The 10,690-nt window shown below is 38.9% G+C and overlaps 1 protein-coding gene across 1 annotated transcript; it reads right to left on the bottom strand.

Moving 5' to 3' along the window:
* Window positions 1-6,001: 6,001 nt before the first annotated feature.
* On the bottom strand, window positions 6,002-8,393 carry LOC103711778 (protein TORNADO 2-like). Its single transcript, XM_008798057.6, has 2 exons — window positions 7,893-8,393; window positions 6,002-6,829 (listed from the first exon to the last, which is right to left on the bottom strand). The coding sequence occupies exons 1-2, from the start codon at window positions 8,388-8,390 to the stop codon at window positions 6,518-6,520; spliced, it is 810 nt and encodes a 269-aa protein (XP_008796279.2). The 5' UTR covers window positions 8,391-8,393; the 3' UTR covers window positions 6,002-6,517.
* Window positions 8,394-10,690: the final 2,297 nt, after the last annotated feature.

Here is a 10,690-nt window from a genome sequence, read left to right as displayed (position 1 = left end):
CTCTTCCACGGCGGTGGGCCCGGCCTTCGTGCGGTCAGCAGCATCGATGGGCCCTTGCATCCGCCGCTCCGTTGATGGCCGGATTTTCCCATCGTTGCGGCCGACGTATGTTAGGTGTTAGGTTTCTGGTTCAAATGACAAATCTAAGGCTTGGCAATTAAGCTTAATTGGATACTTTCATGTGAAAGCAACAATGATCCGGTGTACTTGTTCTTGCTTTATATGGTGGTAGGACATGGTTCTGGCAAGCTACTTTTCTTCTTTACTTCGTGACAGGAGACGGAGGGTGGGTGGGTTGAGGTTGATGAGAACCAACCGATCTGAGAAGTGATAAGGCATTGAGGCCATGAACGTCATGTCGAAATATAGAAAGCCAGGTGTTTTAATCGTCCGCGACCCACCTCTTTTGTGGGGTCATCTTTCTTTTGTCCTCAAATAATAGAGGACGAAGAGAAGGAAATAAATAAATAGATAAATAAGAAAGTAGGAAAGAAAAAATAATAATTAATTTTAAGGCAGAGATCCTGAGGGGAAGGGATCGCAAGTAATTACTACAAACACATTTACATTGCATAATTAGAATGTGAACGTTTTGGGATTAAGATTAAGGAACCTCTTTTGTGCAAGTGTTCAAAAGGAGGTACCTAAACTGTTTGGCCTTTATATTTGACAGTGGAGAAGTCACATGAGAATTTTGGAGTGCTACGGCCAACTAGTCCATCATAAATCATGACTTATGAGCTCGGTTAAGTTGCGCCTGAGACATGCGCAATGTCTCGTGCCTTGAAAGCCCAGTTAGAGAGTTCTATCTGAACTTGTCCTTTGTAGAAGGGAAGCATACAGTGTCGGTATAAATTAAGCAATCTTCTAGGTTGCATTTCTGAAATTTTTAGCATACAAGAAAAAAGAATATGTCACATGATTTCAACCGAAAACAAACTCAACAACTTTATAGATATATTGCTGAGGTAATATCATTATACTTCGGTAGATCTAACCCTGTTGTAGGCCAACATCAAGCTAGCCCCAAAAATAAATCATCAGAGCCCGAAGATCCATTAGGAGTAAAAAAAAAAAAATGCACCATCCTAAATCAAACTATGGTGCGCTAGCCACTATAAAAGTCTTCTGATGGTGGTTCGAGGGTTTCTGACCTTATTAGATAGATTTTGAGTCTCAATAAATTGATGATTGTGCTATTCATCGACAAATTATCCAGTGATGCCATAATTGGCGTTGGAAGGCAAGATAGCTTAGTTTATTCACTTCGGAGTTGTTTTTATTGTTATTATTGGATTCTGAGAATACCTAAACGTCCCCAGCTTTATAAGGGATGTAAAGCAAATAATGCCCTTTCTTATACTTAGTTTTAATCATTGAAAAATTAATATTATTTTTCTTTTACTGGGTGCATGCTGATATTTTCCTTTTATATGAAGATCTGCATGATCCAAGGAGATTCTGAGAAATGGCAACATACCTAATTAGTGGTGTCTTTAGTCATAGAGTATCTTAAAAGTATCGGTGGACTTATTGACGACGATGTGACCCTCTTAGTTGTCCTTTCTTTTATTTTTTTTTTACGATGTAGAATATATTTGAAGGTTTTTCTGAAATAATAATTAATAAACCAAATAAACTAACAAACTGTGCATTGTCAAGTTAGGTTTTTTTTTTAATCTTATCAAGTCCCAAATGCCAAACTGGAGACTTATCCCTAACGCTTGAAATCTAAGGTCTTCGGTGGAAAGTTCCAGGCAAAGATTAGTACAAGAAATCACATTTTGGCAAGCTAATGGTTGTGCTAGTCCACTTAATCTAACACATTTAATAGCTGGTCAGTTCAAGATTGATAGAAGTGTACTTCTATTTGGATAGAAGTCATCAAGCATATTAGCTAGGAAGATATGCTTTATCAATGGTTAGCTGCTTATCGGTAGAATATGTCCTATGACCTGATAACTCTGTTCATGTAAAATCCAAATCCACAAAAATTAGAGGAGAAATGAGCAATCTTGAGACTTCATCAACTGCACACTCAAGACTCCTAAAACTAAAAAGAAGTACAAGGACTACAAGTGTATTATTGTACACAGTATATAGAAAAATTTAAAAATTACTTTTATATGTACATGTGTTATGTATGTAAGAGTGTGTGTATATATATATTGCTTAGATGGGTGCATCACAGTACATGAGTATGAATATACGCATTAAAATCTGAAAACAAAATATCGCGGAAAGCCGTGGACAGCTTTCTCTCTTGCATTCACAAAGTACTGCTTGAGTAACTAGCCACGTAAGAAGCCACTCAATCCACAGCTTCGTTGGTCTTTCTATAAATATACTCGGCCAGGAAGACTTCTTCATTTTGTCTATAACCCACCTGTCTCGAAGTAGAAAATAGCCATATCCAACGTCCTCAGATTTTTCTAGATCCATCCTATAATAGCAGCCAAGTCGTCCTCAAGGATTCACCGGTCACCAACATACAAGTCAGTAACTTTCAGTCGGACAATAACTTGGCGGTTGGGACCCAAAAATAACCATTTTCTTGGAGCACAAATTCAGTAAATTTTATATAAAATTTCATCTGCGTCTCCACGTTGGCACTCTGGCGATGTTTATCCTCTAAACGTAAAGAAGCAAGGCAAGTTAATTTCCAGGCACGTGGCCCACGTTTTCCAAAGCTTGATGGACACAATCTTCGATGTCAAACTTTTCTAACGACACAAACTTCGATAAATAGCCAAGAGAACGTGAGCTTGCCCAATTACCATGATAGCAAACCACTTCGCCTCGCGGTTTCACCTTTCCTTTCGGGACATCGACGAGGCTGTTGGCTCAAAACATAATGCAACCGGCCCCACTCCGTGGCTGTCGGATGTGCTGCAATTGTCTAAATTATCTCTTAACTTAGATAAATTAAAATATTTTAATTCTAATTATATCTACAGCAATAGCTATAATTGCTGCAATAAATTATATCAATAATTATACTAACTATGATAATAACTTTTAGCAATATCATTTATTATCATTATCTGTCAACCATTGGGATAGATTTTATTAATAATTGGTCATATTTTTTATCATGATTTTAACTGCTACTTTATATATTTTTTTTGGTTTGTAACGTGTAATTAGGCCAAGAGTTTTGCTAATTGCCCGATGTACACGTGCGTAAGACTCATGCATCTTATGGGCCCTGCACGATAGGCATGTAAGTCTTTTATGACCGTAGCTCTATAGCGCCCGTGAGTACGTGGGACCTATGCGCGCATGCACCTCTAGTGCATCCTCGAACTAAATGATGTTGAATTGTAATTATCTCAACTCGGTGGCTTCTTGGACGACTCATTTGAACATTTTTTTTAGAAGAATTGTTTCTTCTTCAATCTGTTCGTTTTTTTTTTTTTTTTTGATTTTGCTGGCTGCACTCATACATACATCTTGTGTGAGACGCTGTTGTACTAAAAAAATATTTATAAATATTTTTTGTTAAAAAAACTATTTGGTTGCTCCAAAAATTATTTATTTTTAAAAAAATTCAACAAACAATCAGTTTTTATATTTAAAAAATATTTTTTTTGACATAAAATAAACTTTGGACCATCATACGGGTGTCCTCTAAGTAAATGCACAGCTTTGGCTAATTTAATACAAATATACTGACAGCAACAATGCAAATAATACATGTTGATCTTAAATTATATTCTTATAATTGGTCGCGAGAATAGGAATATAATGGTCCAATAAAATTTTCAATAGGTACAAAAATAATTTTCTTTATTTTCGATTTTTTTAAAAAAAATCATGCAATGGCCGAGATATCCAACAAACAGTCTGATTATTATTATTATTATTATTATGACCATTTATCTTTGTATACAAACATTATTTTTTATTTTTTTATTTATAGTTCATAAATAGAAATTGCGTGGATTGATGGAACCTTTTGCCGCAGCACATTACACGTTTCAAAGAGTTCGCAATTTGGTAGGATTAGGAATCAGTCCTTTTTTTTTTTTGGCCAAATGGGATCAGCCTTTCATGAGCTAGTAGGCTAACTGGCTTGAAAGATGGGATAGGTTAGTTCATGGGTTCTTATCACGACTTTGGTCTCCTGACATGTTCCATCTGTCGAAGATTGTCACCAATTTTTGTCCTCCAAACTATCCCACATACTTTGCACCAGAAAGAACTATTCCGATGCCAACTTGTTTTTTTCTACTGTGGTGGGCCATGCCTTGACGAGCGAAGGGTGCCCTCCATAGGTTCATCCCGTGCTTTGAGGAGCAACATATTCCTAGGCGGCTTAAATAGGATAAAAAATACCATGGGGGGCCCTCCATAGGTTTGTCTCGCCCCGGTTCTCTGGAAATATCGCCGTGGAAATTAAGCTTCGACAGTCACGGGTCCTTAATTCTCATTTGTTTAGTCTGAAGTCTGAATTATGTTAGTCAAAGTAGTCAAAATCATAGACCATGACTTTTTCCAAGTAAGCCATTTGAATGGTTCCAAATACAGCGTTTGTTTGTGGAATTAGTAGAGTCTTGCTTGGAAAAGGTTTTGGGTCGGATATCCGGTTCTTGCTCTCCATGTTTGTACTCTACTTGCATAGGTTACTTTGGGCTTCGCCTCCCAAGTGTTTTTTTTTTCTTTTTCCACTAATTCGATTTGGTGATTTGTTTGTTTTCTATTATTTGCATCATTCCCACCAAAGAATAATTAATCTTTTTTTACCGTACTTTACTGAGATCTCCAAGTGCAATGAATCTTTCCTTCGTCCACCTACCTAGATTTTAAAGTAGCCATTTTATGATCTAACGGTTGACATCATGAAAGAACATAAATCATTCTCTAACCCGAACCCAATTGAAAGTTAGCATTTACATCAATTCTCAGTTGCAATCTTAGCTCAAACTGTCCAAGTTATTAACTGCAAACACCAAAATCCATGTTTGGCTTATTTACATCTTCAAACTCCTGCCTTCTCATTGTCTGCAAGATAAAGATCCAACAATCTCTTGAATTGCACACATCACAACTCTTCAAGCGATGGAAGGATGCAAGCTTTCATTCGGTCAAACTGTAATGTCACAATTTTCCAAAGTTTACCAAGAAACGTTGATGGAATGTGGCCATCTAGATTCAAACTTAGCCTCCTCTCCAGCATCAGAGGCTTTGCCGAAGCTCGCGCTCAACGGCAGGTGAAACCCTAACATAGATTCAAATAATAGTAATTAAAAAAAGAAAAAAGATCTAAACCTAGAAGCTTTCACCAACCTTGTGTTGACATGGATGGTCTGTACCACCGGACCCTTTGTATAGTGAAAGCATACTAACACTGCATTGCACTGCTCGCATGCGATGTGGCATAAAAAAATCCATGCAATTCACAAGATAGGTGCAATATAAGGTGATTATGGTCTATAGTATTAGTAGGCAGACTTCAAGGCTGTATAATAATTTCTCACGAGCATGTGCAACACATGCATAGCATAAGCTATATTGAAATAGACTATCAAACACCACAGGGGAGGAAGCAAATGCCTTAGATGGTTGGTCTTATGACACATTTAAGGGCCTATTTGGATAGCCATATAGGGTTGGGCAGAAAATCTTATAAGAATTAGGTTTATTGGCCCATCTAGGTTGCATTTAATAAAAGCCAATGCAAGTCCAACCCAAATACTAGCCCTTGAACTGCAGGATGATCGAATAGAGAATTTGGGTTGGGTGGTGTTTGGTTGATACAGAGCCATACTTAATTGAATGGCTCAATATATGAATCCTACGAATTTTTCAACCGATTATGCAGGAATATCCAAACAGATCCTAAGAGTCGAGAGCCTATGGGCTTCTATAGCGGGTTCACCAACATCGAGAAAAAATAAAAGCAAACAAATAAAATAAAAATATAAATAGAAGAATCCATCAAAATGCTCTCCACCGTGGTGCAAATTATAGGTGAGTTTGGGCCGACTAGGGCTTTCAATCATGCTAAATTAAGGTCACAGAACATCGAGGACCACTTGCTGGGCTAATTTGTTATGAAGTGTAAATTATGACCGGAATTAAGTTCCCCTTATTTTAAAAATTGAAAGTGACTTGTTAAATAAAAAAAGCTTTCATTAAATGAAAGAAACATCAATCAGAGACTTAGATATAGCGACATGTCATATGGCAAAAACAATTAAAACATTGTGACTTCAAGGATCAAAGATCACCAGCTGCAGCACGGAGTCATGCATAATTAAACAAGCAAAGCAAATATTCGGTGCCCCGCTATAGAAGGCTGCTTTACACATCCACACCCTTCTATGCAGTAACTTCAGGGAATCTCCTATCCATCGTCTCTCAATTAGTCTTATCTGAATTTCACCTTTATTCCCTTCCCACCACAACCAATCCTTATCACCACACTCACCACGCAACCTTCGTCCCACCAAAATCTCACTTCCATATACATTGCAGTACCTTAGTGTATTGCCCTACCACCATCATACATATACTATGTGTAACCTTGCTTGTATCTCCGGAAGAGCTCACCAGTTCTGGTAGTCCGTAAGGCATAGCAACCCATCACGAAGACACAGATGAGGGCCAGCAGAGTGACCACTAAGATCAGATCTGCCCTCCTCCATTCCTTCCTAAGGTTGGCCAGGAGGCCTGCCTTGCATGAGGAACACGAGTAGCAGAGCTGTGTCTGGTTGTTACTCCACAGGACGCAGTCCATGTCGAATGTGATGCTGATTGGGCTGATCCAGTATGTTGGGTTCACGAATGTATACCCACATTGGGTTGGTGGCTTGCAGCATCCTGACTGGGGGGTGTGCATCAAAGAAAAGAAGTGGTCAGTATGGATGGAAAGAATGAACGAGATCCCTTGCAGAGATCGTTCGAATCACTTAAGAGATTGATCTGTTGAATAGTTTAATATGTCTACTTACAAACCATTATCTTTTGTAAATTTATTTATATATATATATATATATATATATATATATAAAATAAAGGCCGGGATGCTTTGCCTCCCTTCTTCATCAAAAGAAAAAAAAAAAAAAAAAAAAGACTCCTTGCAGTTTGTGGCACATAATGGGCTTGGACATTGGGAGGGCAATAAAGGCTGGGCCCGAATCGTTTATGGCATCTATTTGGTTGTGTTTGCTCATGTGAAAGCTCATCAACAACTGGTGTAGATGCCGGGCTTACTAGTTCTTTAAGTATAGTTATTGTAGCCAAAAGAGATGACAAATGGAGCGTTGTCGCCAGCCTATGGTCGCATAAGAATATATGCCTGCTAGGCTTGTGCTCCTATACGGATTGATGTCATACCAATGAGATTTACTAGAAAGGAAAGCATTCTATATTTTATTTTGAAAATAAAAAAAAAAATAAAAGATTTACAAGGAAGAGGGAAAAACTGATGGTATCCAATGCTCTAATGCTCGCATGGACGTACCCAAGATATATAGAAGCAAAATAATGAAAGCCGAGGAAGTTAAAATTCACCTATAACTTTCATATTATATATAAGAACATATCACGATCATACCTTTTTTTTTTCTGAGATATTGTCATGATCGTACAGTGTACATATCTCAAGTTATATGTACATATATTGCTCGTGGTAGACACGTCTAAGGTTTGTTGCATGAGTTTTTATGATTCCTATAAATTCTCGCATTAATATAGGAAGAACTAAAAGAAAACGATGTATATTGATAGCAGTAATAGATGGTCCAATTTCTGGTGACAGATATTGAGATTATGTCCGAAATATATGTCATCCTATATAAGCTGAGAATTAATTCAATATGAAACTAGGATTCCTCGGTAAGACTTATAAAGCAATCCACAAAACAAATGCTCAGATTTGCACTCACCTCTAGGGGACTGATCCTTGCATTGAAGAAATCCTGGGCCTCTCTATAAGTTTGGTTCAACTCAGCGCATGTGGAAGTCGAGCTAAGACACTTCTTGATCCGATCCCACTTATGGGAGCCCTGGACTCTTTGTCGAAGCCACCCCGAGTAGTCCTCGAGCCGGTACTCCAAGTAGACCCTGCCTGGGGCAAGGTGGGCTCCCCCACGGTTGGTGACGACGTAGATAAATATCACCAAGCTCGCGAGCAGAAGAATGAGGACGAACATGGCGACGAGGTAGAAGAGGAGGAGCCACGGCATGCGCCAGAAGGCACCCACAAAGCCTGCGAAGGCCACGACAAGGATCGCGATGCCCAGGACGATGACCGGCCATTGGAGGAGTTTGACGCAGGAGTTATCGGTTTGCACGGAGAGCCAGATGCCGGCTGCAATGACTGGGATGGAGAGCAGCATAGCCACGAAGTTAATAGAAGCAATGACGGTGCTGCTGAGAGCCATTTCGAGGAGAGCTGGGCGAGGAGGATCGATGGAGGATGGTTTTGTTATGGAAGTTCGTTGCTTGGGAATGAAGGGAGGAGGATAGCTTGGGGGTGCAGCCTTGCTATCGGCTGCACTCTTCTGCCCTTCTTTGATATGGGGGACATTGTTGGAAAAGCAAAGAGATATCTATAGGATCCTTCAGGAAAAGAGAGGTTGTCTCTTGAGGCAATGCTATTTTCCGTATTCCCTTTTCAGATTGGCTGATGAACTTATGGCACGGCAGGAATATTATGAAGTTTTTGGAGACATGCATGCAGTACCTCACGCACGCATGACAGCTATGAGACGCTTCTATGACTCAAATCACAAGCACCGAATCTCTCCAGCCATCGTCTGGCCTGTAGATTCTAGCCATAATTGACCGTGCCTCGTACTAGTAATTTGTGGATACGAAATCAAAGTTGTCTTTCGTCTTTTCTCCGGGTCTCTTAAGAGCATGCCAGTTCCTACCGATCCATGTTGAAGATTTCTGGTCTACATTGCTTGTGTTTTTACGTACCATCCTGATCAATCAATCGATCAGTTAATTATCATTGATTGGTCTAATATGATAGAGGAATGTTTATCATTGAACATGTACTTCTCTTGGAGATCTCTTTATTTTGGCTTAGAGCCTCCATTTATCCACTATGCGAGGACGATGACAGGATGCTGTCCTTTTGTCTACCAGGGATACATATGAGATGATGGTATGATCCAATGTCCTTTTATTAAGACTGGAATGAGCATCATATCAGCCTTGTAATGGAGATTGTATCACGAAAACCAACTATCTGATAAGATTTCATGACTGTCAAATCTCCAACTCATATTCCATAATCCTTGAATTTGTGAGTGATGCTGCATCAATAATTTGGTGGTCTTCTTGAGATAGAATCGTGCGCGCGCGCGCAAGTGCGTGCATTCGTGTAGGACAAGGAGAATCAATAGGTCTGAACTTAATGAAGATGTTGAAATAGAAGAATAAAGAAAGAAAATTGTATTTTTGCATGTTAATTACAATATACAAGAACAGCTTTTATATAGTACTAGGAGACTAACGAAATTTGATAAAGCCAGCTAAGTTTGGCACAATTAATCACAAATCAATCAAGATGAAATTTGGCAAGACCGATTAAGTTTGGCACAATCAATCAATGAATGAATTCTAACATAAGAAATGAAGTTATTCAGAGCCTTAGATATACCACACACCCTTGTTTTTGTCTGGTAGCTTGGATGAGATGAGGTAATTTAAAAGTCTTAAATAGTAAAGCTTTGATGAGTCATGAGATGAGGCAGTTTAAGATTCTCAAATAGTAATACTGTAATAGTCAAAGCAAAATCGGAATATATTGACGGCCAACCATATATACTAATAACGTAATATATGTGTACGTTGTTGCAATCCAAAAAATAGTTGAATAAAATAATAAAAAAATAATAGAGAACTAAATGTGCTCGACATATCAAATTTTTATGTGGTTTCTTTAAAATCCGTGCTTCATGCACTGGGAAAGTGAGAAATCAACTATAACATTCGGAATAATGAGCAGCTTATAATGATTACACGGCTCGACCAAACTCTGGTATAATTTCAGGAAGAATTATATAAAAGAGAGTATTACCAATAAATATCCTGAAAGAGAGATATATAAGAAAAATCTCGCTACGATCAAAAAAAAAAAAAGAGGAAAAGTAACTAGGGAAGAAACTTAACCAAACCAAATGACACAAAATGCTCTGCCTTCTTTTTATTATTATTATTCTTTCTTCTCCTCGTTTTACTCTTCTTTTGTCATGCTCCGAACACAACATTTAGGTCCGGAACGCAACACGGTCGATAAAGAAGACGACTCAATCTACTACCCTATTCACCTTCCAGACGCATGTGCTGCCTGAAAATCGCTCATATCCTGAGCCAATCGGCGAGTCTTTTGGATGAGAGGATGTCCATCACCATTCCTATCTACTCCTCGGATCCAATCGATCACCACAGATGAATTCCCCTTGAGATGCATCGACTCGGTACCAAGTATCTGCCTCGCATAGGATAAGCCCTCCCAAGCTGCCTGAAGCTCTGCCCCAACAACAACGAGTCCTGGCGTGCGGTGACCATCGGCTGGCTACTATCAGCCTGTCAAGAGAGTCTCTGATCATAAATGCAACACCTCCAGATACACCGTCCGCCGATATGCTACCGTCAAAGTTCACTTTGAGATGACCAAGATCGGTGGACGCACTCAAGAAACAAGAGTGAACCTGGGCACTGTGCCAGC

Source organism: Phoenix dactylifera, chromosome 3, assembly GCF_051530095.1.
Source record: "Phoenix dactylifera cultivar Ajwa chromosome 3, Ajwa_hap1_PhDact_Kaust_v1.1, whole genome shotgun sequence".
Classification (NCBI taxonomy): domain Eukaryota; kingdom Viridiplantae; phylum Streptophyta; class Magnoliopsida; order Arecales; family Arecaceae; genus Phoenix; species Phoenix dactylifera.
This window is presented reverse-complemented; position numbering and strand designations above follow the sequence as displayed.

Bases quoted from the DNA above. Each gene is read 5' to 3' on its own strand.
- LOC103711778 (XM_008798057.6), bottom strand. From the start codon at position 8,390: ATGGCTCTCAGCAGCACCGTCATTGCTTCTATTAACTTCGTGGCTATG. The intron at 6,830-7,892 runs GTGAGTGCAAAT...CACACCCCCCAG, and splicing joins CAAGGATCAGTCCCCTAGAG to TCAGGATGCTGCAAGCCACC.